General features: G+C 42.4%; 1 protein-coding gene across 1 annotated transcript in view; it reads left to right on the top strand.

The window, feature by feature from the left end:
- ZNF608 (zinc finger protein 608) overlaps positions 1–19,840 on the top strand; it is an 82,676-nt gene extending 62,836 nt beyond the window's left edge. Inside the window, exons 4-9 of the mRNA XM_050913587.1 lie at positions 11,487–11,574; positions 12,053–14,498; positions 16,280–16,697; positions 17,258–17,430; positions 18,321–18,474; positions 19,741–19,840. Coding sequence (XP_050769544.1) covers positions 11,487–11,574; positions 12,053–14,498; positions 16,280–16,697; positions 17,258–17,430; positions 18,321–18,474; positions 19,741–19,826 — 3,365 coding nt within the window. The 3' untranslated portion in view covers positions 19,827–19,840. The remainder of the gene's footprint in view (positions 1–11,486; positions 11,575–12,052; positions 14,499–16,279; positions 16,698–17,257; positions 17,431–18,320; positions 18,475–19,740) is intronic.
- The last annotated feature ends 322 nt before the right edge of the window (positions 19,841–20,162 follow it).

The raw sequence follows: 20,162 nt of genomic DNA, 5'->3' as shown, positions 1-20,162 counted from the left end.
GTGTTCTCTCTTGGGCCTGGTAGCTAGAGGTGAAAAGGATCCAAAGCTGGCACAAAAGCAAATAAATGCCTTGACTTTAAATAAAGTATCATAATTTCTAAGAGGCTCTGCCTCTCAGTCCCAATGAGGTACACGGATCAGCAGCAGCTCTTTGAGGTTGAGCAGAATTGTCTGCCTGGCTCGACTGCAATTCTGGTATCTGCAGTCTACAGATTTGGAAGCATTTTCATGGTTTGGGCTTGGAATTGTTTCTTTACCCATGCTGTTTCTTTTCCACAAATCCTCTCTCTTCTGTCTTCCATTCCTTTATGTTTCATTAGCTGCTCTACTGTTTGATAAATAATTGTACCACTGTTTGCAGCTGGCAGCTCTTTATCATGATGTAGAGCACTGGGGAACTAATCACCAAAGATACCTGAAGGTTTATAGGTGCATTTTGTCATCTGTTATTTGCTTGGTTTTTACTCTCCAAGTGAATTGTTCCTACAGTAGCAGAGTTCAGAGCTGGGACACAAACTTCTATTGAGATGTCCTAATACCTCAGGAAGAAAAACAAAAACGTATGAGCTCCTCGAGGTTTTTTTTTTTCCATAGACAGATACACACACATGCATACACACATAAATTTATACCAGCTTCCCTATTTCTGCAGCTGTTTCTCAACAGTCTGCTGATGAAAACAGTATTTCTGTGGTCTGGTGTCTGAGATGAAGAATAGAAATGAGGCAGATAATTATTAAAGAAACTCCTGAACGCTTGTCAGGGTGAGAAAAAATGCTTTTGGTTTTCCCTTTTTGGTCTTACTTCTTGTATTTAAACAATAGTGCTTTTCCCTACACCCCAGTCTTGTTTTGCTTTTCTGTTTACTTGCTTTTAAGGGTGAAAGAGTTTGGGAGAGAAATAACTAGCCGAAGAGATCCTGTAATTAATATAAACTGCAGGAAGCGAGTGTGACAGATGAGTTGAAAAGCCCTATGTTCTGTTGCTTATCTCAAGTGACATATGGTCCTAGAGTACAAGCAAAGGCAGTGGATTGTGGGGCTTCTTTTTCTTCCACTCTAGTAGAAAGCAGAAGAGTGTCTCTGTGTTCCACAGGGCAGCAATATAGGAGCTGAAATAACACTCCTTGAGAAGCGAGTGGGAAATTCAGGGGATTACAGAACAGCATTTCCTTCTTCTAAAATTGAGACTGTGACATTTTTCAGTGTCAGGCTATGTGAATCACAGTTATGATTACTGAAGTAAAAGAGAAAAAAATCTGCTAGAAACAAAATACTTTATTTCTGAAACAGATTTGGTTTTCTTCAGAACACACAGATGTTAAATGATTTTCAACTTGCATTTTTAGTGTCAGCTGAAATAAAGTAAGACTGCAGTTTTATTCTCAAGCTTCAGTAGAACAGTGAAGTGGTTCAGTTACTCTGGCCAAAGAAAAGGTAAGGTTTGTACAAAAACAAATCTTTAGTTGTAGTCCGGAGGTCAGAAACCTATGGTTATTTTATAATAACATTAATCGCACGTTTTCCTGTAAACACTGCAAACATGTGGTCTGACATTCAAGAGGTGTAACAGCAATTTATCTGAAAGTTTTCCTAGTCCTGCCAAAACCTAATCACTTTGATATAAATCTGACAGGAGAAAATTATGTTGGTTGCTGTGGCTTCATAGTTTTCAAAATCACCATTCTAAGTAGCTCATATTTTAGTAGAACTATTCAGTTGTGGATAAACCTACAAGCCATTTGGGACCCAATCTGATGTACTTTCTGGGGTATTACCCAGTTTTCATTGAGTCTTTTATTGCTCTTTTAATGAGTGTAAAATTTAGCCTTGTATTTGATTAGGACCATTTGTTTTTCTTCCAGCTCTCCATTTGCATTTAGATCTTGCTTATTGGGTTTTTTTAGGCAGACTGTCTTTAGAAGAAACATACAGTGAAAAACTTATAGTGGCATTGTTATTGTAACTGATAAGGGACATAAGCTCTTTGATTAGATGCTGCCCTGCTTTCCAGAGCCAACCATTTCAGTCATAGCTTTGTCCAGAGGCACTACCATTTCAGCTCACCCTCAGCAACAAGTCTTCCTAATGTGCTGTTTTGCTTTATACTAAAGCTGGAAAAGGATAATGTTACTAGGGAGGCAAGAAAAAGAAAAGAAACCAGAGCTGCTTTTAGCTGGCCATTCAACTGAATATTGACCAACTGTCTTCATGAGAAAGAAATAGATGGTGGTGAATAAGCTGGACTCTAGTTTTCCAAGAAGCTCAATGATTTTCCCAAATCAATACAGCTCATCAGGCTTCAGAACAAAGGCTGCGGGGGACATGACAGTGATGGAAGTGGCTGTGTGTTCTTTTTTGTATTAAGCACATGGGCTCATGGGGAAACAGGCCTTCTTCAGTTATTTCAGTGTATATTCTTCTATATGCTCTGGGATAAACCTCTGGATTAAGAAAATATATTACAGTTATTATTAGGTGGGATGAAAAAGTTGTCTCCTTGATGGCACAACTCCATGGCTTCAAGAGGTGGTACTCACTGTATAATTGCCACTTCTTTTCTGAATGCAAATGGGAGTATGTAATGCAAGTCCAGGGAATATGTTTTGTTTGTATATCATTAAAGGTATAACACAGCTTTTTCAAGCTAGGGTGGTGGTTGCTACTCTAAATATACTGTACTGATGACTTCATAATGAAGGGGGAAAGAAAGGGCATGCAATTTGAATAAAGTCTCCATGAAATTTAGGTTGACATTACTCAGAACTTAATGGAAATCACATGCATATGAACTAAGTTTGTTATGCTGTTGAAGAAGCTGCTGTAGTTTATGTGGCTAGAGTAATGCCAACCTGCTTTAGCCACCAGCTGGGCAACGTTAACCAAAATGGCAGGTTTTAGCCTCTCAGCCCTTTAACCTTTAAGCTTACTATGCTTTCATAAAGTACTAAATTAACACCACAGCTAAGCGTCTCAAAGGTTTATGACTGTACCAGCAGTATTTCATTATGTTTCTTTTCCTTATGCTATCCAATCTTCTTAACTTCATTGCTATACAGTACTTGTTCAGATAAAGTCCAGTGTCCAGGATGAGTCATTGCAGATCTGTGCTCCAGATGGTTTGATTACAGGATATGGTTAAAGTGACTTTTCAAACATTCAGTGCAGCAGTAGGGCTCTTAAAAAACCCAAAACCCAAAAACCACCAAACCAAAACACCCCACCCCCACCCCCCAAAAAAAAAAACCCAACCAAAACCCAACCCAACCCAAAACACCAGTCTTGTATTTCCAGGCCACCTGACAGTCATTACATTTTCAGGCTTGCTGATGTTGATGTCTGTTACATGTGCACCTGCTGTAAATGTAGTTAAGTTCTTGTGCCATGCTAGACAGAAAGTGTGATTAAAGTAGTCACTAAATTGTATGTCTACCAGATCAGTATTCAGTGCAGAAGACTTGACTTTATATGTAGAATGTTTACTGTTAATTTTAGATTACTTTCTTGATGGAAGCAATCAGTGAGAAATAAGCCATTTGCATTGCAAGTCTAATATAAACATTGTTCTATGTTTTTTATGCCTGGATGAATTGCAGGTGTATATGTGGATCTGGGATTGATGATGATGTGGATGTTGGGAAGCAAATGAGTTATACGGCTCTTACTAAACCAATGGCAATGCAAAAGCTTGAGATAATCCTAAGAGTATAGATTTTCATTTTGCGGCTTTTTGCACTTCATACACTTTAGTTACTGTTAGAACAGTGATGTCAAATAGATACATGTAGGATTAAAAAGATTCACAGTGCCAGATGCAGAATAAAATTTGTTTAATACATGGTGGCAGTGTACTCACTGATGACAGATACGCCGTGGTTTGGCTATCCCAGGCATGTCTGTATTACTTGTACTTGGCAAGGCTAGGACAAAGGCAAATGGAATTTGGTTTGCAAACAAATTTGTGGATTCACTGATCATAAAGATACGAGGAATTGATTTTGGTGTAATGTTACGTCAAGTGATGATGTGATGCCTTCTCAATACTGAGAATTGCATCTCAACCTTGAAGAGCTGCTATGCCACAGGAATATTGCTACAAGAATTTGTCATGTTAAACTTTTTAAGAAGTAAGCTTATACAAGTTACTACAAAGCATAGTATACTTTGGTAGATCTTCCTCTGGCATCAGCAAAAGTTGTCTTAAAATGATACTCGGAATAGTAAAGGCAGTAGGCAGAACTGTTAACCTAATGGGAATTTTGAGGAAGTAGGACTCCACTTATGTTTAAACATCAGTGACTTATGTGACTTTTTAAACATAAGTGACTTTTGGTGACTGAAAAGCAAACAAATGATTCCTAGTTTTGGAAGATCATTTAAATGTTCTTCAACAAATCAGTTACAGAAGTGTTCAGAAACTTTGTGCAGATCTGCTTTCTCCAGAATTTTGCAGATACTTTTGTCCACATTCTCTGCTAAGAACAGAGGGAACAGCTCCTTTTACAAAAATGAAGGTGTACCCATTCACCCATTCAGATAACTGGTCTTTTGAGTTTTCTGGGAAAATAATCAACTTGAACTAAAACAGAATTTTGTAGCAGTTGCTGTGATCTGCACACAAAAGCAGCCTATGCTGTAAACATTGTCAGGCTTTCCAGTCTGGTTAATTGAGTAATGTCTACTTATATTGGAATTTCAATGTGCGTGTGTGTTTTCTAAAGCCAGTATTTTCAAAAACTGAGGCCTGCATTTAAGATATTAATGTGATAATTTGATTCCTAACCACATGATCTCATTTTCAAAGTTTTGAATACAAAGCATAAAAATTCTTGGCTTATGTTCATTGCAGAAAACAATCAAGAAAGCAGAAGGACTAGTATCTGGTTTAGACTAGATCCTTTAGTCTTTTGTCCTTCAGATGAAGGAACATCTGCAAGAGCGTATCCTGTTAGATTTGAGTAGATCGTTACAGGCTTGATGTGGCTGCTAGAAGTGCAGTGTCAAGGAGGTCAAAATGAATGGCACCCTGGCTTGGTACTGAAGGTGCCTTGTGATTGTGATGTTTTTACATCGAAATAGCACATCTGCATTTGTTAGGCTGACTTTAAAAAAGCATGGCTCTTTTTTTTAAATAGTGAACAACAAATTTAGGTAGTCCATTTCCAATTTGTGATGACATATTTCATTCTATAGATTTAGTTAATAGTAAATAGCCAATTTTAGTTCTCATCTTTGTTATGCAGTCACTGAAAAGAAGGAAGGGAGGGGAAAGGAAAGAGCACAGAAACTTTGCATCCACAGAACTCATAAAAAGTGCCTGTTTCTGTAGATTTCTGAACATGATTTTATTACAAATCACTTTTGTGACATATGACCTTTCATTCCATAATAAAATCCAAGTACAAATTGTCACAGTTATTTTGTACAGATTATTACATTATATCTATCAGAACTGCTGTGATGGGTTGACCCTGGCTAGATGCCAGGTGCCCACCAAAGCCGCTCTATCACTCCCCCTCCTCAGCTGGACAGGGGGAGAAAATAAAACGAAAGGCTCATGGGTCGAGATAAGGACAGGGAGATCACTTCACCAATTACCGTCACGGGCAAAACAGACTTGACTTGGGGAAAAACTAGTTTAATTTATTACTATTCAAAAATGGAGCAGGATAATGAGAAATAAAACCAAATCTTAAAACACCTTCCCCCCACCCCTCCCTTCTTCCCAGGCTTAACTTTACTCCTTACTTTCTCTACGTCCTCCCCCCCTGAGCGGCGCAGGGGGACAGGGAATTGGGGTTGCGGTCAGTTCATCACACGTTGTTTCTGCTGCTCCTTCCTCCTCAGGGGGAGGACTCCTCACACTCTTCCCCTGCTCCAGCGTGGGGTCCCTCCCACGGGAGGCAGTCCTTCATGAACTTCTCCAACGTGAGTCCTTCCCACGGGCTACAGTTCTTCACGAACTGCTCCAGCGTGGGTCCCATCCACGGGGTGCAGTCCTTCAGGAACAAACTGTCCAGCGTGGGTCCCCCGCGGGGTCACAAGTCCTGCCAGCAAACCTGCTCCAGCCTGGGCTCCTCTCTCCACAGGGCCACGGGTCCACAGGTCCTGCCAGGAGCCTGCTCCAGCGTGGGCTTCCCACGGGGTCACAGCCTCCTTCGGGCATCCACCTGCTCTGGCGTGGGGTCCTCCACGGGCTGCAGGTGGATATCTGCTCCACTGTGGACCTCCATGGGCTGCAAGGGGGAGAGCCTGCCTCACCATGGTCTTCCCCAGGGGCTGCAGGGGAATATCTGCTCCGGCGCCTGGAGCACCTCCTCCCCCTCGTTCTTCCCTGACCTTGGTGTCTGCGGAGTTGTTCCTCTCACATCTTCTCACTCCGCTCTCTCTGGCTGCAACTGCAACTCCCCTGTAACTTCTTTTCCCTTTCTTAAATATGTTATCCCAGAGGCGCCACCACTGTTGCTGATGGGCTCGGCCTTGGCCAGCGGCGGGTCCGTCTTGGAACCCGCTGGCATTAACTTTATCGGACATAGGGGAAGCTTCTAGCAGCTTCTCACAGAAGCCACCCCTATAGCCCCCCCGCTACCAAAACCTTGCCACGCAAAACCAATGCAACTGCTTATGTAAAATGGTTTTGTGCTCCTCTAGGCATATGTTAGTTTTTCCTATCTGTTGTTGGGTAATTTTTTGCCACAAACATTGTGGTTATGAATGTGACGAGTAAAGAAAAAAGCTCATAATGGTACATGCACTGTGAAGGAAAACACCAAAATACAGAACCTTTTCTTGCTCCTAACAGGCTAATGAAATTCCCCTTGATGTTAAAGGAGGGACTTCTATTGACAGTGGTGGGTGCTAGGTGTGTGCACCTTTGCCGTACATTAAGGCTTTTGTGTATGATCCTGCCTTGGCTAATAATGGATTTTGGCAGAAAAGGTACTGACTAGTGTAGGTGAACTGTAAAAGTTCTAGGTAACGTGACCCCATTTTCTGCTCCTTAATGAGGAAGAGTAGCATGGGTAGTAACTTTTGAAATTTTCGTTTTCTTATTCTTGGCTGCTTTAATTTAGGATATTTGACACTGAAGACTGTGGAGGATACTGCTAATTTCAGATAAACTGTAACTGTGAATAGTTATGTTGTTTGCAAATGGAATGATAAACCAAATTAAATCAAGAAATTTACACCCTCATTTTGGGATAAGTTTTTCTCTATTACATCCAACTCCTGTGAACTGTGCTCTGGTAATTGGTGAAACTCTTGAGTTGACACCCTTACTTGGTGAAAGAAACATTTGCATGTAGTCTAAATATATTCACTATTGTTTGATCCAACCTCACAAGAACAGGATTAGATATTTGGCCAGGTTTCCTGAATTGGAATCTTAAGAGTCCCAATACCCTCAGGTACACTGCATTACAAGCATCTGAATTTTTCTCCCATTCTTCAGTAGTGGTTATTTAAAATAGTTTAGTCTCTTGAGCTTTTTTTAAGGTGAAAATACATCTCCGTATTCAGACAGTATGAAACCTGTGGGTTCCTCAGACTGTGTTTGCATTTTCACTCTTGTTCAGGCAATGCTAAATAAATAATTGATACATGATGTGTAGTCTAATGTACAGTCTAATGTAATGGGAAGTCTCATTACGGAGACTTCTTATGACTTGACATAGCCCCAGTGAGGTTTGATCCTGTGATATGTTGCTTCCTAAGATGGAGGGAGTATGTGGAGAGCTATGCCCCAGCACACACACGCTCAAAAGAGCAACTGGAACAACTTAGAGGAGGGTTAGTGCATCTATGACTGCATGCCCGGTGTGCTCAGATGTAATACTTGGAGGTGAACTAAGACCGCTGTAGTACTATTTGTGTACTGCCTCTGAGACCATGCAGAGAAGTCCCAGCAGAGGTTCTTGGTTTGAGCTTGAACTGTGTGCCAGGACAAGTATTTTGGATCAAAGAAACCTGTAATAGTACACCCTGACTGGGTGCAGCAAGAATAATCCTTTCTCTTCAGTAGTGCATCTAGTATATAGTGTGGACTACTTACCTTTCTCATCTCCGTTTTAATTTTCCAGTGCTTTGGTCTAATAAGCCTCCGGTTGCATGTTGCCTTAGCGGTCAGTCATACCTCCCATGTTACTTATATTCTCTTGACCCATTTCTATGATAATCTTAGAAGATTAAGTGAGCTACCTTCACTGCTGGTTCTGTGGAATCTTACCTGTGGTTGAGTAATGTGCTGTTTATTAGGGAAAGGAAATTTATTCCTTGCCACAGTTATTCTAATGCGGCATGGAGATTAATCTTCCCTCCTACTTATATACTGGGGCCTTTGCTAAGACTAACAAACTTAATGAGATGCTAAATGTAACTGACTTTAAGGGAGGAACTTACTTGTGTTTGCTTTTGAAGTATTGACTTTCTTACACTGGAAGGTCATTTGAATGTCTTCTAAGAATTACTGAAATGTGTATTGATTTCAGGGGGTTTTATTATTATACCTACTCCATGCCTTCTACTTTGCCCTCTTTTCTATTAATAGGTAACAGACTATCCCTAGGTCTGTTATATATATTAATAAGTGCATGTAGAGATAGACTACAAATATTGAGGAAGGTGGAGACTTATTTAGGAATACACCTTGATTTAAAAAAAACAAACAGAAAACCTAGGAATTACATTTTAACAAAAGGATAAAGGTGAACTAGCTGGGGAAAACTGAATGGCACAGTTAATTCTCCCGTAATAGTCCGTGTGAAGCCAGAAAGCCCTCCTTGCTTTGTGCATTTAGAAGGTGATTGGACTAACACTGGTAAACGGACAGGAGGGAGCAATTGTGCTGCTGCAGGGAGATGGGGCTGCATGACGTTAACAGAATTTAGCGATGGGAAATAGCTGTCATTTTCAGTCGGAGCATTAGAGAGTCACAGCTGACAACCTATTAAGGTGGAAAGAAAGCATGAAGGTTACCGGAGAAACACCTTTTAGTATCTCTCTCTAGTGTGCGAGCAGCAGGTGGGAACATAGCTTGGAGTTGTTGTGAGAAACCCGATTTCCACTGACAAGTTTTTTGCTCTGTGGATCTACTGACGTGTTCTCCTCTTCACGTTTTTTGCCCATACGTTTGAGCAGGTGTAGAGGTTTCAAGACATGCCGCGATCTCAGCACCCGGCGAAAACGACACGGCATCTGCGGTCCCAGAGCCCCCGCGCCCCCCTCCACTGGGCGCCAGCGGCAGAGGCGCTGCGGGAGCGCCTGCTCCCCTCCCGGACGGGGGACGGTTCCGGCGGAACCCGCCGGGCCGCCCTCGGGCCCTCGGCCGCCGGAGCCATCTCCCGCGATCGGACTGCTCCGTCCGCTCGCCTTTGCCCGCCTAACAGCCCGCAGGCGCCGTCCGCGGCCCAGGAGGCGGCAGCGGGCGGTTTCAGCGCTGCAGGCCGCGGGTGCCGTCGGCGAGGTGTTGCACCCCTGGGCCGCGGTCGGAGGACCCCGCTCTCCGGCAGGGCTCGGCGCCGCCCGAGCAGCCGGGCGACAGGCAGAGCCTCACGCTGCCCGCGCCGCTCCCGCCCGCAGACCGCCGCCCGCCTGCTCGCGCCTCCGACCCCCACCCCGCCCGGCCTCTGCCACCAATGGGCTGGCGGCGGCGGGTGCCGCAGAGCTGGGCGCGGCCAATCAGGAGCCGGAGCTGGCGGCGGGCGCGGGCCAATGGCGGCGGGGGCCGGGGCGCCCCGCGGGGCTGGCGGGCCAGAGCGCGGCTGAGCCGGGCGGCCCCCGGCAGCGCCCCCGCTGCCCCCCGCCCCGGCCCCGCCCCGGCCCCCGCTGCCGCCCTTTCCAAGGCGGCCAGGGTAAAACGTGTGTGGTGTTTTCCCGGGCTGCCGGGTTTGCGTAGGTCATAAAAATACGGCGTAGCGATTTAACCCTAAACGTTCTAGGTATTCAAAGCCTGGCTCTGACCCTGGCTGGAAGAGCCGTTGATCTTTCATCCTTCAGACCAGTTTTCCCCAGCGTACGAAATTCTAGTCGCCTTATCATAATGGCAACTTGAAACCATACGGGGAATAATTTTCAAATGTGCTACACAGAATTTTCAAGGAAATCCCTTCTTCCCTGGCACCTCCACTAGCAACACTTCAAATACTTTCCCGCTCTTAAAAGGCCCCTGAGGAAATTCATGGCTGGTTGCATGTTTACTTTACCTCGGTGCAGTATAGAGGGATCGTTTTAGTGCAAAATTAGAAATCGCACTGGTAAGACAAAGCAAAAAGACGGGCTGGAAACATTCTGGCACAATGCCATTATTATATCCGTTACAAAAACGCTACAGCTAGAACAAGGGAAGTGTAGAGAAAAAACAAGTCACAAGGCTGGCAGCTGCGAGTTAGTGTCTTCACGCCTCTCATGAATTGGAAACATTTTGCATCATGCCTTTCTTTGCTGGGTAAAATACATTTTTTATTTCAGTGTACGTTCTAATGAGAAGAGATGGCTGGTTCAATAGTACTACCTTGTGTTTATCTGCGTAAGTTAATGAATTAAAGGAGTCATTATGCTGGCTAGTCCATAAACATGGTGATAAATTATGTGAAGAAGTGTTTGACGGCAACCTGAAAACATTTGAATGATGTCCCCCACATTTATTTTATTGTTACATAGGATATCCTTGCCGTGCACACATTTTACAGGGGTAATTCCAATAAACCAAAATTAGAAGTCTGCTTTAGGTGGGCAGACAAATTTACATTTAATAAAAGTCATAAGTGGAGAAGCAAATTAAATTGCAGTACATTTTTTAAAGGATCTGTCTTTATATGTATCTGTATTGCGATTCCTCTTAGCTTTACTGTATGGTTGCAATTTCGTGTCTAGTCCCTCACTTTCCACAGAAGAAAAAGCAAGGCAAATAATACATGTTTCCGTCTATATCTGCTGAACAGAACTTGCAGTGCATACCTGTGTGTGTTTGTGTGTTTGGATATATGCAATTTCAAATAAATAGAAGCATCATTATCATATTGTTCAAAGCAAAGCAGATTCTTCTCAGTCACCTACTGATTTAAACACTGTAACTGGTGCTTAGTTTATGCTGGCTGGCTGCCAAGTGAAAGCAATTATGTGCAATAATAGCGAAATTAAGAGGTGAGTGTTGCTGTTTTACAGCAGGACACGGCAAAACCCATTTCCTTCTGTCAGCTGTATCTTGATTACACACACAGTCACACAGGCACACACTCTGTTACATACATACGCATGCGCTCACACACACTTGTTCTTTGTCGTTTGCTGTCTTTCCTGTGGGTTTTAACTTGAGGTCACTGAAACCAGAGAAGAGGAAGAGTATAGACCACAGCGTTTGAAAGCAAATGAGAATAAAGCTTTCGCTTTGTGGGGAAGGAGAGAAAAAATGAAAAAAGAGCAAAACAAAAAGCCTACCCCAATTATTGTTCTGACTGTGATAATACTTTGTTTTTCTCCCACTGGCAGGTGTCCTAGTGGTAAATGTTACGTGGAGGAACAAGACTTATGTGGGAACACTGCTGGACTGCACAAAGCATGACTGGGCCCCTCCTAGGTAGACAATCATTCTGAGTCTGTTTTTTCTCTGCTGTGTTTTCACCCCCAATCTTTGTCAAGAGACTGTACAGAGATTAATAAAAACCAACTGGTTATAAATGAAAACATGCACCAGTGAAAAGAGTAGTTCTCTATTCCACACTGAAATGTGGGGTGGGAGTTTTTATTTCTTTTTGTTTCGTGTTTTTGAGAGGGGAGGGGAAATACATGGGATTCAATCAGAGCGCAATTAATTTAAAAATGCATTTCTGTAAGTTTGTAGAATTTTTCTGTCCATTGTTCTAATTAGGTGGTCTTGTTTGTACCATTTTTGTCCTTTTTTTAATGACTTTCCCTTTGAGACCGTAGCATTCTCATTTGGAAGAAGAACATCTTTCCTTTAACATGTATGAAGGTTCTGTTATGGGAAGTGGTGTTGTTTTGGTATTTATTCAGTTCACAGCTCCTGCTGATAAAGTCTGCTCTTACTTACACAGGTTTTGTGAATCGCCAACAAGTGACCTGGAAATGCGTGGAGGACGGGGCAGGGGAAAGCGGGCAAGGTCCGCTGCAGCTGTACCTGGGAATGATGCGAGTTTTGCAGAGTCCAGAGGACTTCAGAATAAGAATCGAGGTGGTGCCAATGGGAAGGGGAGGAGGGGCAGCCTTAACTCAAGTGGGCGCAGGACACCCCCAAACTGCGCCATGGATGAAGTCAAAGCCAGCCCCTCATCCACAAACAAGAGGAAGACTAAGCCTCCAATGGAGCTGGATTTGAACTCCAGTTCAGAGGACAATAAATCTGGAAAACGTGTTCGTACTAATTCTAGAAGCACTCCCACAACCCCACAGGGGAAACCCGAGACTACTTTTTTGGACCAAGGCTGCTCTTCTCCAGTGCTGATTGACTGTCCTCACCCCAACTGCAACAAAAAGTACAAGCACATTAATGGACTGCGATACCATCAGGCTCATGCACATTTAGACCCAGAAAACAAACTGGAATTTGAGCCTGACAGTGAAGACAAAATTTCAGACTGTGAGGAAGCATTGAGTAATGTGGCACTTGAATGCAGTGAGCCAAGCACAAATTTGCCAGGCTTTGATCCACTAAAAGCACCGACATCTCCTTCCTCCATCACTACCCCAGGGACCCCCAAGGGAAAAAGGGAACTGACCAGCAATGGCCCTGGTTCAGTTATCAGTTCCAAAACTGGCAAGAATTCTGGCAAAAAGAAGGGTCTGAACAGTGAATTGAACAGCCTTCCGGTAATTTCTAATATGGCAGCCACACTGGATAGTTGCTCAGTAGCAGATGGCAATTTGCAGACCGAAATGCCAAAATTGGAGGCTGAAGGGTTAATTGACAAGAAGAGTTTGGGTGATAAAGGCAAGAAAGCGAACAATTGCAAAGTGGATAAAAACGTTTCCAAACTGAAAACAGCCAGGCCCATTGCCCCAGCGCCAGCACCGACTCCTCCCCAATTAATAGCTATACCTACTACAGCCTTTACAACCACCACTACAGGGACAATACCAGGACTGCCCTCTCTAACAACGACTATTGTTCAGGCTACACCAAAGAGCCCTCCGCTAAAACCTATTCAACCAAAGCCCACAATTATGGGAGAGCCAAGCACTGTAAACCCAGCTCTCACATCACTCAAAGACAAAAAGAAAAAGGAGAAGCGAAAGCTGAAGGACAAAGAAAGCAAAGAGACAGGAAGCCCCAAGATGGATTCTAAGTTGGGAAAGCTGGAGGATTCAAAAGGGTCTGGGAAAGACTTATCTGGACATTTTTTAAAGGACCATCTCAACAAGAATGAAGTGCTAGCTAATGGACTGTCAGAGTCTCAAGAGAGCAGGATGGCAAGTATTAAGGCTGAAGCTGATAAGGTTTACACGTTCACAGACAATGCGCCCAGCCCTTCCATAGGGAGTGCCTCCAGGATGGAATGCAGCACTTTGGTGAATGGACAATCTGCCATGGCGCCACTGCACGTGTTGACACAAAACGGTGCAGATAGCGCGGCTGCTAAAACCAACAGCCCTGCTTACTCGGATATTTCTGATGCGGCTGATGATGGTGGCTCTGACAGCAGGTCAGAGGGCATGAGGTCAAAGGCCAGCTCTCCGTCGGATATTATTTCTAATAAGGACGGTGTTGTAAAAGGACATTCTTCAACCACAGCACAATCGGCTCAAGCAAAAGAGTCCCATTCTCCCTATTACCATGGCTACGATCCTTATTATTCCCCAAGTTACATGCACTCTGGACAGGTCAGTGCACCAGCAGCTGGGAACAGCAGTACCCCACAGGGACTGAAGATCAAAAAGGAGGCTGAGGAAGAGGCTGAAAAGAAAGAGAAGGCAGAACCGTCAGATGCCAAGAAAAGTGAAAGCACTTCCTCTAATTTGCAGCCACAACATCAGTCAGTGATAACACAAAGACACCCTGCACTTGCTCAGTCACTTTATTATGGACAGTATGCCTATGGGCTCTATATGGACCAAAAGTCCTTAATGGCCTCTAACCCTGCTTACAGGCAGCAGTATGAAAAATACTATGAGGACCAGAGACTAGCAGAACAGAAAATGGCACAAACTGGGAGGGACTGTGAAAGGAAGAATGACCCCCCCTTGAAGGAGATTGGGAAGGATGACAACAAGCAGAAGAATATTCCATCTGCCACTATTTCAAAAGCCCCTTCAACTCCAGAGTCCAGCAAAAATAACACTAAAATAGGGTCATCAGTCCCTAACAAAGGTGAGGAGACAAGCAAATCACAGATCCTTTCCAATCACCAGCAGCAGCTTCAGTCTGACAGTTTCAAAGCCAAACAAATGGAAAACCACCAGCTTATAAAGGAGGCTGTGGAGATGAAATCTGTTATGGACTCCATGAAGCAAACGGGAGTAGATCCAACCACAAGATTTAAACAGGTGAGACCACAGGAAATGGAACAAGAGTGTCTTGATTTGTCCTTACGTCATGTGAGATTTTGTCCCTGATTCTGCTATGTTCTTCTACCTTTGTAGCCAAACAAGCTCCGCCATCCTTTTTTCATGCTCGATAGTACTGTAGTCTGTAAATAGACCAACAGACCTTTCAGTTGAGCTGCTTGAAAAGAAGGGGGAAAAAAAAAAAAAGGATCTAGCAAGGTGGTGACAGAACCCAGGCTTAAGACCTGAATAGACTATTTTAAATTACATGCACAAGTAAAATAGAATTAGATTTCTCTTTTAGATGTAAATTCTAAGCAGTTTGCTTAGTTCAGAAATGAGAAATTTCGGGCAAAATAAGCAGCTTTCATCGTGAGAGGACTTAAAGTAGATTTGAAACATAGTTTGAACTGTTTCTTTTTTTTGTTAAATGACAGTTGGCATTTACTAAGGATGGGTGAGCTGGTTCTTTGAAGAGTTGGCTTGAAGCTCAGCTCTTTATCTTAACCCAGGGTGACCTTTTTGAAGCAGTTAAGTTCCCCTTCTCTCCTCAACCAACCTCAAGCCCCTACAGACCTACACAATGGATGAAATCCTCTCTCCACTGAAGTCGGTGATAGTTTTGCCATTGACTTCAGTGGAACCAGAATTTCATCCAGTGGCTTCGTGCTGACCTTCCTAGATGTCACATTGCCTTCATTTGAGGCAATGCAGCTGTCTCTGTGCTCTGAACCGGAGCCTCAGTGCTCGATGCTTTCATGTTCTGATGTACGGTACATCCCAGACTTCACCCTTACGGGCTGTCTTTCAAGATACGGTGGGGTCAGGTGAGTGGGAGTTAGGGACCTCTAAAGGAAGTGGGATGGTACAGCCCCCAGTAGGAGAAGATTTCTGCTGATTCAAATGAGTATTTGAACCAGACAGTCCAAGGGTCTAGTTGTGTGCTTATGTTTCTGTTGCATGTGCCATGAATGTGTATCAATTGGAGACAGTGTTTACAATTAGCTCTTGCATATCCTGTATTAGAAAAAAAGTCTTACTGTTACTGCTCAGTACTGATTTGGTGTAGTCTTGTAAAGAACTCACGTAGCTAATTCTATAACGTGTTTGTAAACTGGTCTATGTAATATATTATGCAAAAATATATTTATGATATGCTGTACCTGTTCTTTAAATCATGTGGTCCTGATCCTGTAAATACTTATCCATGTGTAATTTTATAAACTTGAAATAAGACTGTCAGCTGAAGAAGTCTGCCTTAATGTCTGACTTCCACTGATTCCTGAATGTTTGTAATATCAGAGGCAGCATTAGCATCTTTCCAGCTAGATCAGTTTTTCAGGTTCATTGTTCCAGGTAATCCAAGTGCTCTGGCATATCATTAGCCAGCTTTAATTTTGTGGTTCACAGATATTTTTTGCTCTCTAGTGGGAAGAGCTCTCTGTGGGCTTTAATTAAAATGTTTTATGAATAGCGTGGTCTCAGAACTTTGATACAATGCATATGTATTTCATGATTAAACTAGTTAAAGGCATGAAGAAGGATATAAGATGAAGGAATTGAATTAAATTTTGATAATAGTCTCTTGCTCCTTCATGGGAATATTGGTTTGACTTTGAGCTCAAGGCACTCTGTAGCAAGCAAACCTCTCCTCTATGTAATAGCGATACGTTATTAAAACAGTTATTAAAAATACATTAACTGAAGTATGGGAAATACCAATAATAATCGTATTTCAACACCTAAGCTCAGAACAAAATTCTTTTTCTCCTCCGTATTAGGATCCAGATTCACGAACATGGCATCATTATGTCTATCAGCCCAAATACCTTGATCAGCAAAAATCAGAAGAACTTGATCGTGAGAAAAAGTTAAAAGAAGACAGCCCTAGAAAAACACCTAACAAGGAAAGTTCCCTGCCTAACCTTCCTGTCTCATTAGCAAGCATTAAAGAGGAACCTAAAGAGGTCAAGCGTTCTGATTCTCAATCAGTGGATGAGAGCAAGATAAAAAACGATGATCGAAAGACTCCTGTAAATTGGAAGGACTCTCGGGGTGCTAGAGTAGCAGTTTCCTCACCAATGAGTCAGCATCAGTCATATATCCAGTACTTGCATGCTTATCCTTATCCACAGATGTACGATCCCAACCATCCAGCCTATCGTGCAGTCTCTCCTGTCCTAATGCACAGCTATCCTGGTATGTATTCTGAAATTTGCCTTGCACGCTAGTTAAGATTTACACCCTCAAAGTGCAGTAAAGCCTGCATTTTAATATTTCTGTTAGTAGCTGGGGTAAATTAGAAGCTTCATGGGTGACATTTGTTTTGCTTGTGCTTCCACTAGGGAAAGTTCTGTAGATGAAACTGATTTAATACAAGATGTTCCTTTTATGAACTGTCACAGTTCCCAGCTACAGTTTTCTCAACCCTTGACAGTCTGCTATTGCTGTTAGACTGACAGATAGTTTATTGCCTATAAAAATATTCTAAGCACTTACTGTCAGAACCATTATAGTTACTATTCCTTTCACTTAAAGAGGACCCATAAATGTCTGAAATGGCTATCAGCTCAACCCTCTTTATAACCTCCATTCATCAGGGTAAATTAGGTGAAGAAATTGAAGAGCAAAGATGCTGTTTGATAGTCACATGATCCATTTTTGATGTTATCCTCTGTCCTGGCATCCCCTCCTCCCACCTTGATATAACCAAAATGTAAAAACAGTAACTTGATGTGGTATTTATTGTTTACCTGCAGGGGCCTATCTCTCTCCAGGATTTCATTATCCAGTTTATGGGAAGATGTCAGGGAGAGAAGAGGCGGAGAAAGTCAATACCAGCCCGAGCATCAATGCGAAATCAACCACTGAGTCCAAAGCACTGGATTTGCTCCAGCAGCATGCCAACCAGTATCGCAGCAAGTCCCCTGTTGTAAGGCTTCATCTGTTGTTACTGAAGAGTGGTACATATGGGTAGGAGTAGAGAACATAATTTTAAGAAGCACACAGTCTGGCATGAAGCTCTGAATGCATGATTCTTCTTTATAGTACTGCTTAAAATAAAAGCAATTTATAGTCAGGATGCTTCCGTGGCATAAACTGGAAGTGACACATATAACACAGTTCTGCGCTCCGAGTCTTCCTATCTTAAATGAATGGACTCATATAGAAACATACATTCAGAGATACCTCCTGGTGCACAGTTTATTGCAGTTAAACAGGAAGCTCCTGTTTGGAAACAGATAATGAAATGAGAAGTTGGACTGTGGGATTTGGTAATATCCCCTCCCCATATTTGCTAAGAAGCCACATCTTCCAAGCAGCAGATTGCCAGCCCCCGTTTCTGAAGATTTCCACATTGGAGCAAATACTGTTATTTTACTTTCAGATAAGTTGGTGCTAGTTTTACTTCTGAGCAAGTCACTGACTCTGATTCTATTTTTAAAAGGGCTTTCCTGCTATTCAGGCAGGCTTGATCCACGGAGTGCATTAAAGAGGGCTGAGGATTCATTTACATCAGCTTTCAGCAGTTTGACTAGGTTGTTGAGGCATTTGCAAGTCAGCCAAGCTTCAGGGAGCCCAAAACTAGAAGTCGTCATGGTGGCTTCAAGCTGCAGTGTGTTGCCGCAGAATCTCCCATTGGTTAGATACACCAACTTTAGATTAGAATCAAGTGCAAATAATCCAGTAGAGATACTTCTTCAGAAAAAATCAGCTTCATCATTTGAATTCAAAAGGCTGTTGCCAGGTAATGCCAAGTGTGGTTTTGTTGTGATTTTGTCCCTTTTAAAATTCTCATATCAGTTTTCTTTCTATTACTAGCCTGTGGAAAAATCAGCAGCTGAGCGTGAACGGGAAGCAGAAAGGGAACGAGACCGTCATTCTCCTTTTAGCCAGCGGCATCTCCATACGCACCATCACACACATGTTGGAATGGGTTACCCCCTTATACCTGGACAATATGACCCATTTCAAGGTGAGCAGAAGATTTCCAATGGTGGGATTAGCTTGCCTCATGGAGTTCTTATCTTGACATTGGAAATCATGTGTATGTGAAGCATTTTGAATAGAGATCCCCTTGTTAAATCAGAAGTGCTTTACATTTAGGAAGAAGGCTTGAAAATTCAAAGCATGGACTAACAGCAAATGAATAGCCTTCATGCCTGAGAAATACCAAGTTTTGTTTCCAAAACTGGGTGTTAGAGCATTATTAAAGATGTACCAGTTAGGCTGTCAGTCACGTGAATGTTTTGATTCCTACTGCAAACTGACATTAACTGGCTGAAAGGCAGTAAAAAACCCAAACCAAACAACAAAACAATCCTTTTTGTATAATTAGGGTTGTGTAGGCAATGGAAGAAGTGTAGCAAAGACAAAAGCTTTTTATACTGAACATATTTTATGTGCAAAGCATTGCAGTCACAAGGGTTTGAGCTTGTTATAATTTGACCGTCTGAAAGAGGGCTCTCTGTATTTTGGCAAATGCAGTGCACAAAGTTGCAGTCAGGGAAAAAGCAGCGCAGTAAGATACGATTCATTCTCCCTGGGTTTTATACCAGTCTTTGACTGTTTTTCGCTAACCCTGGACTCTAGCTGAATTAAAAGGAGATTTCCTCCCATGCAGCAAAGTACATGCTATCACAATTGGTGGCTAAATGACGTGAATTCATTACCTTCACTTGGTGCCTCAGCAGTTATTTTTCCTGTGTAAAAGTCTTGACACTTCTCAGTTTGATTCAGTGATTCCATATGCCTTTTGGGATGCATTATGCTTGTTCAGTAGCAAAACTGTAAAAACGATAAGTTATTATGAAAGTATTGTATTCTGAGCAGCTGGCATGTCGTTTCTGTAATTCATTGTGACTTTTGATTCTTGTTGTTTCCTGGTACCTATTATTTCTACTGAGCTTCCTATTCAGGAACTCGTACAAACCACTTAGCATCATGCAGTGCAGTACTTGGAAAGGAATACAATGAGTAGGAATGCTGTATTTTCCTGTAAAATGTCTATCAAGGACAATTCGGTTTACTGTATGAAGATGTATTGATCATACTGGGCAGGCTGTCTTAACACTGGTGCCTGAAGTATTTGCCATTTATGTAGTGTTAAAACCGCACCATTTTCTGATAGTGGGGTTTTTTGTCTGTTTGCCTTAGAGATGCTTCCTAACATTTCTCTGAGCACAAAAATCCATTAAAACCAGAAGTACATCAACATTCCTTCATTTCTTCTTTCCCTCAGGATTGACCTCTGCTGCCCTTGTTGCCACTCAGCAGGTGGCTGCGCAGGCATCTGCATCTGGTATGTTTCCTGCACAAAGAAGGTAAATAGCCAGTGAATCTTAAACTATATATCTTAACATAGAGAGGAGAAAGCAAATCATAGATTTTATAGCCTGATGGTCCACAGTTCCTTGTATGACACAGTTTTTAAGGATGAAGAAAAACTTGGGACTTTGGGTTAATTGTAGTTTTATTCTCTTTAAGGTGACATTTTGTCCTTAGTTGTGTCCTTAAACTGTAACATAGATCATGAAGAAGGAACAAGTAGTCTGTCTTCTGAGATTTTCCGTAGACTATGTTTTAAGGATTGGTATTGAGATAAAACAAGTGATTATGAAATATAATTTAAGATCCAGATTTTTTATAAAAGGGGTTTAAAGT

Source organism: Gymnogyps californianus, chromosome Z, assembly GCF_018139145.2.
Source record: "Gymnogyps californianus isolate 813 chromosome Z, ASM1813914v2, whole genome shotgun sequence".
Lineage (NCBI taxonomy): Eukaryota > Metazoa > Chordata > Aves > Accipitriformes > Cathartidae > Gymnogyps > Gymnogyps californianus.
The sequence above is the reverse complement of the archived record's forward strand: the minus strand, read 5'-3'. Positions and strand labels throughout refer to the sequence as shown.